This window comes from Mchenga conophoros, linkage group LG4, assembly GCF_057382185.1.
Source record: "Mchenga conophoros isolate Kocher_MC1m ecotype Shallow Benthic linkage group LG4, M_conophoros_male_GT1.1, whole genome shotgun sequence".
In the NCBI taxonomy this organism is placed as follows: domain Eukaryota; kingdom Metazoa; phylum Chordata; class Actinopteri; order Cichliformes; family Cichlidae; genus Mchenga; species Mchenga conophoros.
Window position 1 is genome coordinate 8,775,998 of NC_140529.1, and position 18,463 is coordinate 8,794,460.

The 18,463-nt window shown below is 40.6% G+C and overlaps 2 protein-coding genes across 5 annotated transcripts; one reads left to right on the forward strand and one right to left on the reverse strand.

Moving 5' to 3' along the window:
• Positions 1–1,329: 1,329 nt before the first annotated feature.
• clpp (caseinolytic mitochondrial matrix peptidase proteolytic subunit) lies at positions 1,330–7,943 on the forward strand. 3 transcript variants are annotated; one of them, XM_085270222.1, is made up of 7 exons: positions 1,330–1,489; positions 3,405–3,503; positions 3,911–3,982; positions 4,065–4,161; positions 5,416–5,603; positions 5,679–5,784; positions 7,219–7,943. In XM_085270222.1, the coding sequence occupies exons 1-7, from the start codon at positions 1,478–1,480 to the stop codon at positions 7,452–7,454; spliced, it is 810 nt and encodes a 269-aa protein (XP_085126348.1). In that variant the 5' UTR covers positions 1,330–1,477; the 3' UTR covers positions 7,455–7,943. The 3 variants fall into 3 exon arrangements, with proteins under 3 accessions (XP_085126348.1, XP_085126347.1, XP_085126346.1); XM_085270221.1 differs by having other exon boundaries at positions 1,332–1,489; positions 3,402–3,503; XM_085270220.1 differs by lacking the exon at positions 1,330–1,489 and having other exon boundaries at positions 1,507–3,503.
• A 59-nt stretch (positions 7,944–8,002) lies between these two features.
• Positions 8,003–18,374, reverse strand: aldh3b1 (aldehyde dehydrogenase 3 family, member B1). 2 transcript variants are annotated; one of them, XM_085270219.1, is made up of 11 exons: positions 18,169–18,374; positions 15,711–15,881; positions 15,278–15,388; positions 14,632–14,752; positions 14,114–14,199; positions 13,920–14,001; positions 13,288–13,680; positions 10,691–10,857; positions 10,501–10,600; positions 10,218–10,419; positions 8,003–9,813 (listed from the first exon to the last, which is right to left on the reverse strand). In XM_085270219.1, exons 2-10 carry the CDS (start codon positions 15,870–15,872, stop codon positions 10,235–10,237), a joined length of 1,407 nt encoding a protein of 468 aa, XP_085126345.1. In that variant the 5' UTR covers positions 15,873–15,881; positions 18,169–18,374; the 3' UTR covers positions 8,003–9,813; positions 10,218–10,234. The 2 variants fall into 2 exon arrangements, with proteins under 2 accessions (XP_085126345.1, XP_085126344.1); XM_085270218.1 differs by lacking the exon at positions 18,169–18,374 and adding an exon at positions 17,163–17,446.
• Between the last annotated feature and the right edge of the window lie 89 nt (positions 18,375–18,463).

Consider the following 18,463-nt stretch of genomic DNA (forward strand, 5'->3'; position numbering starts at 1 on the left):
CCATAAAATTGTATTTCTGCACTCACAAGGGGATTTCCTGTGAAAGTCACATGCAACAGGTCTTATGTAGCAATGAATCCAAATTTGAAAATTTTGGTGCAAATTATCCCAGTATTTGTATCGGGGCCATCAGTAGTGAGGTTCAGCAGTGATTGTCTTCTGTGCAAAACACAATGGAGGCTATGTCATAGTTTGGGGCTGAAATTTCAGCTAGTGGTGTTGGGGATCTTATCAAAATAGATGGAATTATGGTCACAGAAAACTGGCATCAGATTATGAGATAACATCCATTACCATTTGGAAAGCATATGATTAGCAACAGCCTAATTTTTAAACATGACAGTAATTTCAAACACATTCCCAGAGTAAACACAAAGTGCAGCACTCAGTCATGGACTGGCTCCTTCAGAACCTCGATATAAACATACTGAAGCAGTGTACGATCATCTTCATAGAGAACAAAACAAAAGCTTGACAACATTCAAAGAAAAGGCTTTGGAATATCTTTCAATGAGCCTGCAAAACTCCCAGAAAGTTGAGTCTGCTTATACACATGTAGTGTTTTTAGTGGGAGAAACATTTTGTCACTCATCTGAGTGACTTCTTCAGGTCATATTGACATTAGACTGCTTAAACAGAGAGCATGCATTGAAAAATAACTGAAAATCAGCATTTACTGACTTTCAAGCTCATTAGAATTGTGCAAACTCTGTTTTTGCCTTATATACTGTATTTCTATATAAACTGACACATTATCAATACATCACTGGACCTGAGGCTCGGGTTCTAGAGTGGGTGTAGCAATGTTTTGAATGCATCCATCAGAGTTTGAGTGTATTTGTGTGGGAATATTAGATAAAAGTGCTTGTGTATAGATAAAAATACTGAATGAATGCGTGTGTCAAAGTACTAAAAGAGATTTGCAGTAGAACCCACTTTGAGTGCTAAAACTGAGTAGAAAGGTGCTGTGTAAGTACCAGTCCGTTTACCTCTATCCTATTATCCTAGCAAAATATGACTCAATACTTTTGTACAGTACTGTACAACAAAGCACAAATTATTCTAATTAATTAATCTAACTAAACTAATTTCAAACGAAGGCTCTTAAATACTTGGTGCCTGATTTTTCACTACTTTGCCTCTTCCTAATCCTCACCATTATTATTTAACACGTGCTTCCTCTTCATACTATATAGATTTGTAGCTGGACTAAGTGCCTCTGAATGGAACTCTTTTTTCTTTTAGGTGCTCACGAAGTTTGAGGAAACAGCGTTAGCCGGGTTAAACGCACCATTGCGTGGTTTGCCAACTGACAGACGAAGAAAGCCAGCACGATGAGGTTGGTCAGCAGGTGGCGGTATAGCACCTCCAAACCCGTTGGATAAGTGCCAATAAACCCAAAGGAAGAAGAAGTTGAAATTGGTTCCGGAGGAGCTCCGGGGTCACACAGGAAAGCTAAACCCTAAAATCCTTCAAAATGCTGTTACGAGTGAGTACTGAAAACCTTTCCAGTAAGCTTGACTGTCCGCAGACGACACATCACAAACTGGTTATATGTGTACTCGGCGGTTTGTGCTGTTATTCTGTCGTGTTGATGATGTTAGCTAACAGCTTGTGTGACATAAGTCTGATGGCACCACCTTTAACTTCCTAAGACTCGAACTCTTCCACGACATGCATTTTTAATTTCTCTTTGATATTTAGGCATATTGGGACTCGATGAATGTAAAAACAAAGAATTACCAGATTTTTTATTTTTTTTTTTACCTTATTTTTAAGAAAAATGAGAGCCACATATGAGGATATTTGTTTAAAATTTCGATAGAACAGTAGCAGTATAATGTCCTCGTAAGTGGATATCAGGCCCTTGTAGAGCAAAATTGAGTATTTTGGTCTAAATAACCCAAAATGTGATGTCCACATATGTGGACGCCAGGTCCTAGGAGGTTAAAGCTGCCAGCTCTGTACGCTAACAGCACTGAGGATCACAGAGAGCCCGATCAGCAAACACAACGAGCTTAAAAGCAGTTTGTGGGGCTTTCTCCCCACGCGGTGCTTCTTTAGTTTTTTTAGTTTGTATTATTGTTATTATTATTTGATTGTACAAAGAGTGTTCAAAATAGTCGTATGAAAAAAAGTTTCAACTCATGATCAGAATTCTATGAGCAAATTCTCTCTGGATTATTTTTTAGTCCGAGGACAGCTGTGAACTTATGAACATGTTTGCTCCTTAAGCAATTTTAGTCTGTCACTTAAAAACAAACTAGTGCTGAAAACATCCCTTAGAGATGTTGGCCTTTATTCACATGATGCATATGGTCACACATAGTGTCATGCACTTGCTGCAGATTTGACAGCTGCACATTCATGATATGAATCTCTGTTACGTCCCAAAGTGCTCTGTTAGACTGAGATCTTGTGACTCATTTGAGTGCAGTGAATCCATCGTCGTGTTCACGAAACCAGTCTGAGATCATGCTGGAAGCAGCGATTAAGATGGGCAGATCATAAAAGGCTGTACATGGTTACTTCTGCCCTATAAATGATGCTTAGTTAGTATTAAAGGGGCCAAAATGTTCACTGAAAGTATCGTCCACACCATTATACCAGTTTGACCAGTTTATACAAAGCAGGATGGAGATATGCTTTTATGTTGTTTACACCATATTCAGACTCTACCATCTAAATGTCTCAGCAGAAATGAAGACCCAACAAACTGGGCAAAGTTTTTTCCCTGTCTCAGCTAGGACTGAGCCATGCTTGACACTAGGTGGCAACAGCAGTCTGTAAATGAGAGATGAGATGAGATAGCCTTTATTTGTCAGTTGCAGGTCTTTGGCCACAACCGAGATGACAGACCTTGCCAACCGTACATACAATACACAAACATCACATTGGGGAGACAGGTCAGGCTAGGTAGCGAGGAAAAAAACATCGAAATGTGTAACACAAAATGATAATACAGGAATGCACAGATATCAACACACCATAGCACAATAAACACAGACAAGCAACATGGGAAAGAGTTCCAGTGTGTATATCTGATCTGGGACCGCTGCAATCTTTCGACTGCGCCTCCAACTGACCCGATGGCCACATCACAGGGGAGGTAAGCGTTGGAGGTGGCGTTGGATCCGGGGTAGGGAGGGTGATGCGTCGGTGAGTGCTTATCAGTATCAGTATATGTATGTGTGTGCGTGTCCATAGTTCAGCTGAGACAGTGTCCTTCGCCCTGCCAGGCTAAGTAAACAGTGTTCCAGCCAACCCAGGTGGCCTTGTAGGGAATGGGAAGGAACAAACTAAACACAGTCGTTATCAAATGTCTGGAAACTGCAGTTACTGAACTTTTGGGAGTGTTGTTGATCCTATATCTTGGGAGGATTTTTTTGTCTGTCTTTCAGCAGGTGTTGCGTATCGGTTCTTTGACACTGACACACAGCAGATCCATCCACCACAGTTCCATATGCCGGACTCCACTCATACCCATAGTCGTGGAGCAGACGGTGAGTGTGATCATTTGAACGGCTGAAGCAGGACTTTCTGTGTTTAGTAGAAGTGTATATACAGTCAGTATAGAGGTGTATATACAATATAAATACATGATTGTTTCTTTTCTCTTGCAAACAAAAATGTTGCACAAAAAGAATTTAAACAGGTGTGAATCATGAAGATTTAGGATGAGAGAATTTTTGTTTGCTTGGCAAAGCAAAGACAGACATCTGTATAAGTGGCTTTATTCCTGCTAATATCGATGTAAAAACATGAATTTGTGTTGCGGCAGCATATTTGTGAACCTTCTGTATGTATTTGAGATACTGTGCTGTTCAGACCTGTAATCCACAGAGAACATCTTTGTCATTTGATTTAAAATCCTCTCCTTTTGTTTCGTTTTTTGTTTGTTTTGTTTCAGGGGAGAGGTGAACGAGCATATGACATCTACTCTCGCCTCCTGAGAGAGAGAATCATATGTGTAATGGGTCCTGTAAGTGTCTTCCTGAAGATTTTTGGAAACATGTTTTCAGAGTGATTTATATTCAAGCTCTTTCTCTTCCCCGTCTGCTCAGATCGATGACTCCATAGCCAGTCTGGTTATAGCCCAGCTGCTCTTCCTACAGTCAGAAAGCAACAACAAGCCCATCCACATGTACATCAACAGTCCTGGTATGACGTAATCAAAACGAAGAGTTCCAATCTGAGTATTTTGCTGTGAGGTTTATTGATAAACTTTATGAAAAGAAGGATGAAGGAATGAGACATTTCACCGTCATGAAAATGAAACCGCAAAGAACTTGTTAGAGCACTACTTTTTCATTTCTGATCCACAGAGAAAGGCTGAGCTGCGTCAGTGTTACAGTAAACCACTGCTGACTGCGAGAGTACTCGCACTAACTATCAATATTTTCTCGTATATTTGTGTCATTGTGCTAAGGCTCACTCAGCACCTACAAGAATTTGTATTTTGATTACAATTCTTTTGCCAAAAAGTAGTGCAGTTAAAACCTTTAAAATTAACTATAATTTTTTATTGCTTATTCAAAATATTGATGTTTTTAATCGCAGTATTTATAAAGTAACAGTTTCTTGATTTGTAGTAACAGAAGCAAAACCAGCTGCTTCACTGGCACTTTCACAGGCTGCTGTCATTTTGTTTGTGACTGAAGCCTGTCGGTGTTTGTGGCCATGCTTCAGCTTTGGTCATTGCATGTATGCTTATGGTACAGTTTGTATTAAGTGCTGTAACACTGTTTGTGGGTGTGATGGTTGCACTAGCGTTGCATTGAAGTTAAAGTGGACCTGCTATATTCATTGTCAGCTCCATGTTTTACTTTTGGACTCTGTTAGAGTAGCTTTGCACGATTCACAATACAAAGTAATCTTGATTTATCTTATACTGGGCTTTGGTGCAGCCAGTTTGTCCATCAACAGTCAAAGAAGCAGTTCTAGCCCCGCCCCTTTAAGCCACCTTTCTTCTGATTGGCTGCCAAATAAAAAGTTTGAACAGCAGATGGGCAGAGCTTCCTTTTAGCCCCTCTCTTTGACAGCATGCATTCACGGCAATGGAGCTCAAAGGGATTACTATACATAGGGTGGCCTGATTTTTTTATTTTTTTTATTTTATTTATTTGTCTTTTTTAACGTTATCCATTTTTAAAAATGAGCATAAATTGCTTTTATTGTGATGAAACTTGAGGAAAAGCACAATACGCCCACTTCAGTATATTCCAAATATGGACATATAAGAGCAGCAGCAGATGATCTTGTGTTGTTGGTATCACACAGTCCAAATACTTTGTGATCTGAATCTCACAGATGAAATTTTATGCCTGACATAATTAACGTCTCTGTTGAATGCAGTGTATTTAAGTAAATGAGTAAATTCATGCAAAGACAGCTCTCATTCTGTCTCTTTTTAAGGTGGTGTGGTGACAGCAGGACTGGCCATTTATGACACCATGCAGTACATTCTGAATCCCATCTCCACCTGGTGTGTTGGCCAAGCGGCAAGCATGGGCAGCTTGCTCCTGGCAGCAGGAACGACAGGCATGAGGCATTCACTGCCCAATGCCCGCATCATGGTTCACCAGCCTTCAGGAGGGGCCAGAGTAAGTTAGTCTCTCTGTGAGTGCTGGTCAGTTGGTGTAAAGAAGGGAATAACATTCAGTGTGCTGTGTGTCCAGGGTCAGGCCACTGACATTGCTATCCAGGCTGAAGAGATCCTGAAGCTGAAAAGACAGATCAACAACATCTACGCCAAACACACGGGCCAGTTACTGGAGACCATTGGTATGTTTGTGCAGCTCATTACCACAACACAGTACAAACTTAAAAGTAGGACAAAAGCAGCACAATGATTTCCCCCCTTTGCATGTTTCCTGGCGACAAAAAACTTGGATTTCAGACAAAGAAGGCTAATCCAGGCCTGGAGTGCACGTCTCAAGTTCGTGGCAATGTGTGACATGCAAATAACCAACCGTATATTATATATGGACGAGGGTGGCCATAATGTTTTATTCTGAAGAGTGTAGGACTTGCAGGTGTGATGAACATTAATATTTGGAATTCACAGAGGTGTTAGACATCATCTCAAATAGGGATGGGTATTGATAAGATTTTCACGATTCCGATTCCATTTTCGATTCTGTTTAACGATTCGATTCTTTTTAAAAAGGAGAACACTAAAGTCAATTAGCTTAGAACTTTGTTTTATATCTTCTCTTTGAACAAGATAGAAATTTAGGAGTACATGGCCTTACAAACCCAACAGTGAGATCTTAAGAGATCCAGCCTACGGCTCTTCAATGGGGTGTCACAGGGTCCCCAGGAAAAAAAAATTGTAAATGTAAAATAATAAAATAAATATTCTTCTGTAGCAATAACAAAGTATAACATAAATTATTCTGTAGCAATTACACAAGAATATCCAGTAATGTCCCTGCCTACAATTAAACACATTCACTTATCGTAAATCGGGGGCATCTGCTGTGGCAAATAGGTGCAAGCCTTTTACCACAAACTTAGTCACTGCTCGGTGACATTCGTCTATCCTGGCCTGAAAGGAGACGCTACCGGTAGACTGCAGCGAGAACTGCCAGCATCTGAGCCAGACTCTGTCTCTCTCATCATGGTCGCCTAAATGCACAGTAATGGCAGGTTTTGTAATAAGGCAGATCGCGCTAACATAATATGCACTGTTAGTTGATTATTTACCTGCCGCATTAACGGGAGAGGACGTGCAAATGTTACCGCTGCTGCTGGGTTGAGATTCACGAGTCCGGAGCGGAATTAAAAACACGACATTCATTTAAGGTCATCGCGTGTTTTGTGAGCAAATGCTTTTGCATATTCGTAGTGTTTCCTCCCTTAAATGAAATATCTACTTAGCAAGTATTGCAAGTTGCCCTGTTGTCATCCGTTCTTGTAAAGAATAACCAAACTTGAGCGTTTGAGCCGCTTACGCGCCGTGTTTCCTGCCAGGTAAATGACGCTCCGCAACGTGGTGACGTCATTCGGGGCGACTGGAATCGATAAGGGAATCGTTTGCAAAAATGGCAAACAATTCCAAGGGATTGAAACAGTGGGAACCGGTTCTCAACAAGAACCGGTTTTCGATACCCATCCCTAATCTCAAAGAAACCGATTTTCATATGTATAAGGAGAGGAGGAAAGTTAGTTTAAAACATTTAAACTATAAAACGCTCATTTCTGTCCAACTTACAGAAAGTGTGATGGAAAGGGATCGCTACATGAGTCCCATGGAAGCACAGGACTTTGGCCTCATCGACCGGGTCCTGGTCCACCCACCACAGGCAGGGCAGGATGAGCCAGAGCTGGTGCAGAAAGAGCCAGCGGCAGCAGCAGCAGCAGCAAGCCCCTCGCCCCAGCCAGAGTCCACAGATCCTGAGAAGGCCTCCCCTGGGACAAATCCACCCTCCTCATACAAACCAGAGCCATGAACGCACCACAGCAGAGCTGTCTGCTAGCTGCAAGATCATCTTCAGGAGTCAAGAGAGCAAGATCCAGCCTCCCCGTGTTTCTCCTCCACTCAGTAGTAGCTTACACATGAGCAGGACCCAAGCCAGCCTCATGTACAGTCATCACAGTAACGTCTTTTTATGATGGTGCTGTTTCCTTTTTTTTTTTTTTTTTAAAACGTAATTTCTGTGAAAGAAATCTTCAAAGAAGTGATATTAAAACGTAGTTGATTTTTATAATTTATACCACAGGAAGGAAAGCAGTGTTTCATCTGGGTGGGCTTTGGTCCTTTCTCTATGGTGGCTGAGCTGTACTGTACATGAGCTTGTTTAGGGGGAAAGCTTAAGAGTACAGAGCCATCTGTTTCTCTCTCCTGGCTGATGTCCACTCGAGACCAGAGAGAACCTGATTTGATGACCTGATGCTTAATATTTGTAATAAATATGATCAGTTAAACATGACTCACAAAATGTGCTACTTCTTGATCCAGTAGTGTACTGTTAAGTTTTCAGCTGGAGGTTAAAGGCTGTGTTTGAAACTGTATTTTTATTTTTTATTAATTTTGTCACACCATGAAGCAAAGTTACATTATTCACATTACTTCACGAAAAACAGTGACAGAAACCATCTGGCTAAAACTGTACAGTTGTTAAAACGGCAACACTGTAACAAAATTACACATAACTATGCAGCACAGGAACAGGAAAGGACACAGTTGACATTTAAGATGCGCGGCCATTTAACGCCACAGCATGTCGTCTATAACAACAGCAGATGTAAACTTACCACACAGTATCATCTTTTATTTCCATTAAGAAGTTAGAGAAAAATTAATGTGTGCACAATAACACAACCAACCTCTAAATAAAAAAAATCTACATGAAATAATACAAGTTTTATCAGTTGATAGGTCAAAAAGGCAATTTTAGGAAGCATATGAAAATAAAGTGTAACAATTACTATTATAATTATGCTTAACATGTAACACCAAGTGTGTCATATTTGATAAATGAGCTTTTATGAGATGTCAGTGTACTTTTGGTTTCCCAACCAAAAAAGTAAATAAATAGGACAATGCATTTTTAAGCAATGAGTTGCACAAGTGTAGCAAAGATGAGACATTTCACCGTCATGAAAATGAAACCAGCATATGCTAACAAATGCTAATTAGTATTTGTTTTTAATGTCAGAAGATTGAATAAACAATAACAAAATATATAATTTCCTGGCAAATATAATATGGTTTCGACTTACAGGAGAAAGATACTCATGAGCATTATTGGTTTAAAGTTGCTAAAATTACTTGTATAGCTGCATTACTAACACAATAAGTTTGAAGTCGGCACCTTGTTAATCAAGCTAGCTAACGTTAGCCAAACGTTGCACCGCTAAACGTGATAGCTTCTGGCTACAAAAAGACCAACATGCTAACATTTTAGGCAGGCAATTATCAGGAGGCATCATTGTCTCAATCACTAGTTGTAAGTCTCACTGAAGATTATATTCACTTTAATAATGTTCCCTATTTGAAGAGTATTATTAGATATGCTCATTGTCAATGCAATGATATTAGTGTACAGTATTACAATTCTGATACATTTCTAACATACCGACACTCAGCAAACATCATTTTGAACAAAAATAAGTCACTTTTATAAAACATTCAGAAAAAGCTCTATCAAATAAACATAGCCAACACCGTTTGGTCACCGATTTCTCCCTTCATAATATAAAGATTATGAGAGAGAATTTTACTTTTCTTAAAAAGCTTTTTTCTTTTTTTTTAAGGCTGTTCGACACAGTTTTTTAAAACATTAACCTGACATGTCAGATGTTATTCAAAACTGTTAGAAAGGCAGGAACTTTTCAAAAAGTACTTGGCACATGACTTCAAGAACCTCAGTCTGGTACAGTCTAACAGGCCAAGTTAAACCACAGGATTAATACAGCACAGTTTGTAGAGGTAGGACAACAAAGAGGGGGAAAAAGGCAACGGGAAGCATCTTTGATTACTCGCTTTTAAAGCTAGTAAGTCAGTAATGCAGTTAATATTTCAGCAGATAGTTTGTGCAGAAAATGAGCACTTTGGGAAAAGCTCTTTCAAAAGGAAATAATCATATGTTTATCATATGCATCATCACTCCTAAGACATGCCCGATACTGCCACAGGTATAATAATCCAGTGAGGTAAATAAAACATCGTCTTTGTTGGGTAACAAAATAAATTCAAAAGAGCTATTTCTTTTTCTGCTTCAACACTAAAATGATTTATTTGAATGCAACTTTATTCATTTTTGAATGACACTTGACAACATGCAGCGCTCAGTCCAGATGGGGGATCTGTAAAAATAACAGAAATATTATGAGCATAACAGAGTCATGAACCTTAATAAGAAACTTGTCTATTTAGAGCCAATATTAACAAAAATGAGTTATTTAATAAAACAGCATAAAAGTAAGTAAGATGACATAATTTTTGTTATTTACATCCAACTACATCTTAGCAGACCGGTGGATGCAGAAAATATAATCGAGGCTCGAGCGACTCCTTCATGGATAAGTCAAACCACAATGAATTTTAATGTTATTCTAAATAACTAAGACACTCAAAGCAACTTCTTAAACATCTATACTGTTATTAAGTAAGATACGAATGCCTTAACATCTAAATAAACTTAATTACTAAGGCTTATTACAAAATCCTTAATGTGAACCGTTACTCATCATCTCTCGCTCTCACTCACACTCTTCTTGCTGGTCATCACATGATTGAGCAGCTCTTGGGTGAGGTGGTCCAGCGCAGCCAGCTCAACTTTTCATCACTATACGGTGGGTAGCGCAGGGCGTTAAGTTTTTCCAAAGCCCAACCACGCAGCATGACTGCTCGCTGGTGACTGAACGCCTCAAAGCCCCAGTGACCATGGTAGTGACCAAATCCACTGTTTCCTGGATGGCAGAGTGAACACTGGTTACGCATATGACTGCATCTCTTACATCTCTTTCTCAGCAGGCCAGCCTGACACATACCTACACCTCCAAAGGGCAGGCCTGGCAGGGCCATGTGCACAATTCCATCATTAGAGCAGAATCCTCCACTGCTTGAATTTTCCAGCACCTTCTTCACCACCTTAAAGAAATAATGACAATATTAGCTAAAAGACTAAATGTTATAAATGTTACAGCAGAAAGTGGAGGCTGCAGAGTTCTGTGTTCTTACAGAGGATTCATCTGAGAAAACATAGAAGGCCAGAGGCTTCTCTTTTGTTTTGGTTAATTTGATGCTTTCCTCCAGAGACTCAATCGTGAGGATCGGCAGGATGGGGCCAAAGATCTCCTCCTCCATTAGAGCATCATCTTCAGCTACATCCACCACTACCGTTGGAGCTATGGAAAGATGAGGACAAAATATTCTTTCATATATGCATTTTTTTCAGTCAAGGAAATTCAGACTCAAGCTACTTTATAGAAAAGTGTGACAAAAAAAGGATACAAGGAATGAGGTGAGATGACCTGTAAAGGATGCAGTCAAAAGAAGAATAACATAATGATCTCACTGACAAAAATAATGAAGTGTGTTACCCATGTGACCTGGTTTCTGTTAGTAACTTGGGTACAAAAATACACATGAATCCATTTGTTTGGTTTTTGTTTGCGCTTTTCCCCCTTTCACTCAGATTTTTCTAACATTTTTATATGTAGTTAATGTTTGAGTCTTTACTAAGCTAACGACAATGCAGTTTAAAAATAATCTTGTTTTATTGCCCAACTCTGCTCTGATCTGCTGGTTGTCGTTTGTTCCATGTTACCAGCAGGAAAGTTGTAGAACGCCCTCTGGTGGACAAACAAAATCAACATGCATAACTTGGTTGAAGGGTGTTTCTCTTGTCTCTTCTTTACTTTTTACATTCTCATTTAATCACTCATCACACCAATGAATCTCCAAATAGCTAATGTCAGCCAATATATCAGCCTCATCAATACACTGGTCACACTCTAATATAAAGACTGCTTTAAGAAAAAGTGAGACTATTTAAACACTAGTATTCACTGTGCCATCCAAGTCATTTAATTCAGGTGTTCCAATCATTTCATGGCAAGGTGGATAAAATCAAGCAGTTTTACTGCATTTGTGAAAGAATGGGTCGCTCTCATGAGCTCAGGGAATTGCAGTGTGTTACTGTGATAGGATGCCACCTTTGCAACAAGTCCACTCATGAAATTTCCTCACTATTAAAAATATTCCACAGTCAGCTGTTGCATTATAACCAAGTAAGAGCGATTAGGATCGACAGTATGTCGGCCACAAAGTGGTAGGCCATATAAAATAACAACTGAGGTGCATAGTGCACAGAGGTCACCACGTTTCTGCAGAGCCAACCGTTACAGAGCCCCAAACTTCATGTGGTGTTCACCACCCTGCCACTGGACTCTAACACAGTGGAGATTTGTTCTCTGGAGAGACCAATCACACTTCTCTGTCGCTAGAATGGTACTGGTCTGATTGCACTGTGCCAAGTGTAAAGTTTGGTGGAGGGGGAATTATGGTGTAGTGTTTTTCAGAAGTTGGATTCAGTCCCTTAGTTCTAGTGAAAGGAACTCTTAACGTTTCAGCAGAGCAAGATATTTTGAACAATTTCACACTCCCAATTTTGTGGGAACCGTTTTGGGATGGCCCCTTCCTGTTACAACATCACTAACAGTGCATAAAGCAATTTCCATAAAGATATGGATGAGTCAGTTTGGTGTCTAAGAACTGCCAGAGTCCTGACCTCAACCCAAAAGAACACCTTTGAGAAGAATTATGTAGAGCAGAGACTGCGAGTCAGGCCTTCTCATGCAACATCAGTCTCTGACCTCACAAATGTGCTTCTGAGAGAATAGTCAAAAATTCCCAGAAACACACTGCTAAACTTGTGGAAGTTAGATCTGAAAAGGTTAGGCTGATGTCATTTTCAACCATCCATCCATTCGCGGAAGGTATTTTCAGCCATATGGATTGAAATTGGGATGTCACTCAAGTTCATATGCATGTGAAAGCAGACAAGCAAATAATTCTGGCAATATAGTACAGGTCTCAAAGCTGAAAGGCAATTTCTTTTTCTTTTTTAAAAGCGGTGCAAGGCTAACTCTGGGCTGGGAGAGCAACTTTCCCTACATCAATGGTCAAGAAGACTGTTAATTTCCTCTTTTTGTTTTTCCTTGAAACATTAAGTAAAAGTGTGATCTAAACACAGATCAGCCACAACAATGAACAAAAACTAGGAAAAAGTAATGTTCTGTGGAGAAATCCTGGGTTCTGACATTGATGTTTATTTAGTTTGACTTGTACCACCTACCTAAACATTTTTGTAGACCCAACACACCTTGCCATGGTAATGGCACTCCCCAATGGCAGCAGTCTCCCCCAGTAGGACAATGTGTCCCATCACACCAGAGAAACTGTTCAAGACCGGTTCAACATGACAAAGAATTTAAGTGTTGACTTGGCCTCCTCACTTTCCAGATCCAAATCCAACTGTGCAACAATGGGAAAGACTGGAACAAGCCCGCTCCACAGGCCCTACCCTGCAACCGCCAGGACCCAAGGGACTGGCTACCAATGTCCCGATACCAGACAGAGATTACTTGTCCACGCCTCAACGGGTCAGAGCTGGTGGAAAGAGAGGACCTACACAATATTAGGCAGGTATTCTTAATGTTGTGGCCGACTGGTGTAACATTTTTTGCATTGTTTATTTAAAAGTAAATGTATACCAGCTAATATACAGTCTTATACCAAACACCAAATCCTCCTTAAAATACTTTTTAACCCACCTATGTACCTATCCTTCTCGTCGTGCTCTCCTCCCACAACGACCTTGCCCTTGGTCCTGTTGAGCAGTCCCATCAGACGAGTCCAGTGTTTAGGTGTTACAATGCGTGACATATCGGGGCTCTTCTGAATGTCACTGCCGTAGAAGTCCTCCAGGACCTGGCGCAACGCAGGCACAAGGGCATCACAAGTGGCTTTCGAGCACAGAACATAATCCGGTGCCACACAGCTCTGGCCAGCATTGAAAAACTTGGACCACACCAAGCGGTGAGCAGCAGCAGTGGCATTCACCCGACCATATATTAAGCAGGGGCACTTGCCTCCCAGCTCCAAGGTCACTGGGGTCAGGTGGACTGCAGCAGCCTGGAGGACAACGCGTGCCACAGCCTGAGAACCTAACAAAGACGGGTGAAGACTCAGTTCCCAGAACAGAAAAGGATAATCTACATTTCAGTCTTACTAAGCCAACCAGGGAAAAGAGGAGAGAATTGTGTGTCACTTTACTATTGACATGCTGTATTAGACAGTTCATAATTAACTCATAATCATCTAAACCTCTAAACAGTACAGTGAAGCTTTGGCTATGTAAAATTCCTGACATCTGATGCATACCTGTGTGCTCTGAGGTTTTTACCTGTGTAGAAAATGTGGTCAAATCGATTCTTCAGAAGGGCTTGGGTCTCCTTTGCTCCACCGCGAACAACTGCATAACAGTCCTGTCAACAGTCATATCGTCACTGTCACGTTCACTGTGCCCATCTCTATTCATAACAATTGTGAAAAACTCATTTGTCTGTTACTTCTGGTTGATATTATCAGTTATTTCACCTTAGACAGATATTTGGGGATGAGCTCCGTTATCAGATTGTCTGTGGCGGCGCTGACTTCGGAGGGCTTGATGACCACACAGTTTCCTAATCAAAGACATCAACAACAGGCAGCATGTAAAGGCACGTGAAGTCTATAAAATCATTCAAGGTGGACTCTAGGACTCGTTGCCATATTTGCAAATTCTGTCAGCTCACTTTAAAACTTTCGCTCTTACTTTTAGAAATATTACCAAGTTGAGTTCCACTGTGTCTATGAACTGTTAGTCATCCCTTTATTTCATCACATTTGAATTATTGAACTTCAAAACATCCCTAAGACGTCTGCAGATTGTTCAGCGCGCTCCTGTGAGGTATTCACATGTCACACCACCACGCCCCTCCCAGTTACATTTTTCCTGAGCTAGCATTAAATCTCTGAAGTCACCTCACTCAAGGTACCTGTGATTACATTATTGTCATCAATTTTAATGTTGCCTTCAGGATTTAGTTTTGCTAAAAGCGTGTTTGTGGAACTACCTGCAGCAATGGCTCCAATCAAGGGTACGATGAGAAGTTGCATGGGGTAGTTCCATGGCCCAATGATCAACACAACTCCTAAAGGTTCCCTCCGTACAAAACATTCATCAAACTTTGTGGCCTGAACAACAGAAAACATTACAAAATAAATTATGCAGCAAGAAAAGGCTTTTCAAAATGCAGGACATGCATAGATATATGAAGATATTCTGGATTGCTGTCAGTAAATGCTAGACATATACATTTTATAAATTTAACATTAAAAACAGTCTGAAAACTATATGTGCCAATGAGGCACTGGCCATAAATTTCATCTTGCAAAAAATAGAAAGCGCAGCACACGTCGTATTTCAGTCTGTGCTCTTTGTTTAACAGTGATTTCCTAATAAATACGTTCAGAGTGGAGTTGCTACATTCATTCTCATCATTCTGCAGTGGTGAATTTCCTTTGGCACTGCCTGAAATCTCTCTGGGAGGTGCCAGGGATTTCTCTCTGCAGGAAAAAGACTGCGAGGACACAAGAGGTTCAACTTGTTTGACATGAGGAGTATTACTTGGGCCATGAAAACAGTTGTGTAACGTTTCCTTTTTTGTTTTATTTGGTCGCACACACACTATTAATAAGTCTTTTTTTTTTAAAACTTACCAAGTTTTTGCTCACATACTCCGGCTGCATCCAGCTTGTGAGGTTACTGAGGGCGCAATGGAGCTCGTTCATCACTATTTCAACCTCAGACAGGATAGCCTCAAATTTTGGCTATTGTGCAACGACAGCAACAACAGCAAGACAATTAGTGCTTATTTAAGAACAGCAGACAACAATGAATAATCTACTAATAAAACCATTGGATTTATCGATTAAATTCACTAAACTATTCTCACTTTAATGTTTTTTAAAGGAGATGTTAACCACTTCCGTACAGTTGTATTACGGGCTTTAAAACAAATTGTCATGATTGCACAATCATCATGACAGCAAGACAAACAAAAGCCTGAGGCTTTAGTTGCGTAATTATGTGTTGGAGAATTACAGTCATGTGTTCATGCTTTGTGTGGAACACGTGAGCACAGTCCTGTACCTTTGTGAGGTCTTTGTGCAGCGCATTTACAATCTGCTCCTCGTTGTCTTTGATCATGGACATTAGGTTGGTCAGCTGTGTCCTGCGAAACTTCTCCGGTATTGTAACACGCGATTCAAACGCTGTGCGCAGCCTTTCCAAAACCTGACTCTGGCTCTCCATTTTTTCAAGCTTCACAAAAAGAAAAGAAAGAAAAGAAGGATTGTTTTCCCTAGAAGCTGTAACGGGCAGATACTTTGTGAAAGGTGGACATTAACTTCTCACATCTTCAACTCAGTGCACGTCGATTACTTATTCCTACTCAGAAATGTTAAACGTCATGAGAAACGTTACAAAAACTGTATTAGGTAAATGATGAATTATACCAAATGTATGTGTATAAAATCTGCATTTTAAAAAGCAAACCACTGCACAGCTCTTTACATACCGCTCCTGTCAGTCTTCTGATGGAATAGTTGGCAACGATATTTCAATTTGTGTAATTACTCTGACAGCGTTTGCATGGTCACTGTTGTGACAGCCTGTAATAACGGCAGATGACTCATTTGAAAAAGGGATTATGGAACCCGGTGAGTAACGTGAGCTGCACATTTCCTCATCCCAGTAAGTCTAGTTTGGAAAACACTGAACAAGACCAGCGAGTCTGAGAAATTACTGCCACACACAGCTTTTAAATCCACTATTTATGGATTTCGCAACATTTCACAGGGGCAGTAGCGGTTTTTGATAGGGGCGACACAGGCGGTTGGGGGGGGGGGGGGGCATCGTGGTGGGGGGCGCCATCAGGGGCATGGGGGAAAAATAAAAAAAAAAAAAATTGCTGGTACTCATGCTGCCCCGACATCATGCCAGCGCATATTGGGAACGGCATAGGCACCAATCAGTTTTCTATCGCCCATTTGCTGGGAGTAAGGGCGCCCTTCGTTTGCAAGGTGCGCCAGAGGGAGTGTTCGCCCAGGGCGCAAAAACAGCTAGGACCGCCACTGCACAGCGGATATATCAAATATTTGTGTGGCGAAATGACCGGAACACTGATTTTGCGGGGAAGAAATACTAACTGTGACATTTCCAACGGACATTCGCACGCTACTGTAGACAATGGCACGCGGACGTTAACTGATAAGTGCAGTCAAACAGCACAGAAACGACGAATTATCAAACAAATTGTTTTTAACATAATTATTACAGCCTGGCAGATTTCCCACGCGGGATTTGGATGCCTATAAGTGCATTCGTACGCTAGCTGTTTGTGGTTAGGGCGAAAAAAACTTTATCGTGGGAAGTAATTCCCGGGAGAGATGAACAATAGGTTCCAGTGTAACCATTTCTTTCAGTGTGGGAGTCAGGATTTTCTCACGATGGTTTAAACTGCTCTAACATTCATTTGCGTGAAGTAGCTAGCATTTTGCAAACAGCAGAAATAAAGCGAAGATACTGCTGTGTTTAGCCTACCTGCTACTGGGCTTATCGTCTGTCCAACTGGCAGACCTGCGAGCAGACACCGTGCCGACAAAATGCTGAAGACCGTTGACGTTTCCGGGCTTCACTCCTTTTTTCGGAAGTACAGACACCGGGTTTCTTTGGGAGGGGAAACACTTTTGGTCGAGCTAGAAAAACTAGCCTTAAAACTTGTCAAGCGGCAAAGGTGGCTGTTTTTAGTATACATTTCCGTGTGCGAAGCATTGACTGTAAGCGAGTTAAGTGTCGCAGTTATTTAAGAAAACACTGGGAGCCGCAAATACTTTTTGAAATCTAAAATGAAGATAACACTGTATATATTGTTTTTTTTTTTTTTACCTTTATGCTTTGTGTGAACAACTAAAGGAAGTAAGCAAAGTTTATTTATTAAGCGCTTTTCACAGACAGGCAGTCACAAAGCGCTGTACACAAATATTAAAATAAACAATACAATCAATAGACATTATACACAATGTAAAAGATCAAATGTACATAATGTAAAGAATATAAAATATGTAGATCAACAAAAGGCTTGTTTGAACAGAAAAGTTTTTAACTGCTTTTTAAAATAATCCACAGAGCAACTAAGGTGTGTTGCTTATGAAATCCATGAAGTGCTACAGAGAAAATTACATTTTATTTATGTAATTAACACATTTTGAACTCTTAAAGAAATATAACAAAAGGAAAGACACCCAGCTGAACTAAAATAATCCATGTAGTAAACAAAAACTGTTGTGAGCCGCCACCCTTATATCGCCTTTGGGCTTTTGGAGCCTTGACCTGACTTTTAAAAAGTAATTGGAAAAAAAAGCACTATGCTGCTAAAAAAAACAGCACCCGCAATCACGCCTCGCCACCTTAAAGTCTGTGCTCTCTCTGCTGTTGCGTTGTCGGGCTGTGAGCTGAAAAGCTACAGCCGGTGTTCCAGATCTCAAACACACTCCGTCAGTCTTGATGCTGTTGAACAACAAAATGTTTAAAAATGTGGCGAGTTTACCTGGTGATATCCTCGTGCGCGACGCGATCGCGAAAACAGCAAACAAGTAACACGTTGTTGTTCACGGGACAGCAAGAGTAAACGATCGGGAGACTCTTGTCGTCGTTATCGTTCCCCTCGCACGGTTTATTTCTCCGAATTCAGCGTTTTTGCTTCACAACTACAGCGAGCAGTTTACTTTGTGCACTAACATGGACTCGAGTCAACCAGCGCCACCTCTGGCCAAGTGCCACAGCCTACAGCCAGATCAACCTGTGACACACATCTGCACCACGTTTGGATTCGTGTCATGCAC

What these genes read in the sequence shown, in the direction of transcription:
- clpp (XM_085270220.1), top strand. Translation starts at nt 3,285, where the DNA reads ATGGGAAGGAACAAACTAAACACAGTCGTTATCAAATGTCTGGAAACT. An exon ending in CCATAGTCGTGGAGCAGACG is followed by an intron (nt 3,504 to 3,910) that starts GTGAGTGTGATC and finishes GTTTTGTTTCAG; the next exon opens with GGGAGAGGTGAACGAGCATA. An exon ending in CCAGTTACTGGAGACCATTG is followed by an intron (nt 5,785 to 7,218) that starts GTATGTTTGTGC and finishes TCCAACTTACAG; the next exon opens with AAAGTGTGATGGAAAGGGAT.
- aldh3b1 (XM_085270219.1), bottom strand. Translation starts at nt 15,872, where the DNA reads ATGGAGAGCCAGAGTCAGGTTTTGGAAAGGCTGCGCACAGCGTTTGAA. An exon ending in GATTGGAGCCATTGCTGCAG is followed by an intron (nt 14,200 to 14,631) that starts GTAGTTCCACAA and finishes GTCTTTGATTAG; the next exon opens with GAAACTGTGTGGTCATCAAG. An exon ending in TTTTCTCAGATGAATCCTCT is followed by an intron (nt 10,601 to 10,690) that starts GTAAGAACACAG and finishes TATTTCTTTAAG; the next exon opens with GTGGTGAAGAAGGTGCTGGA.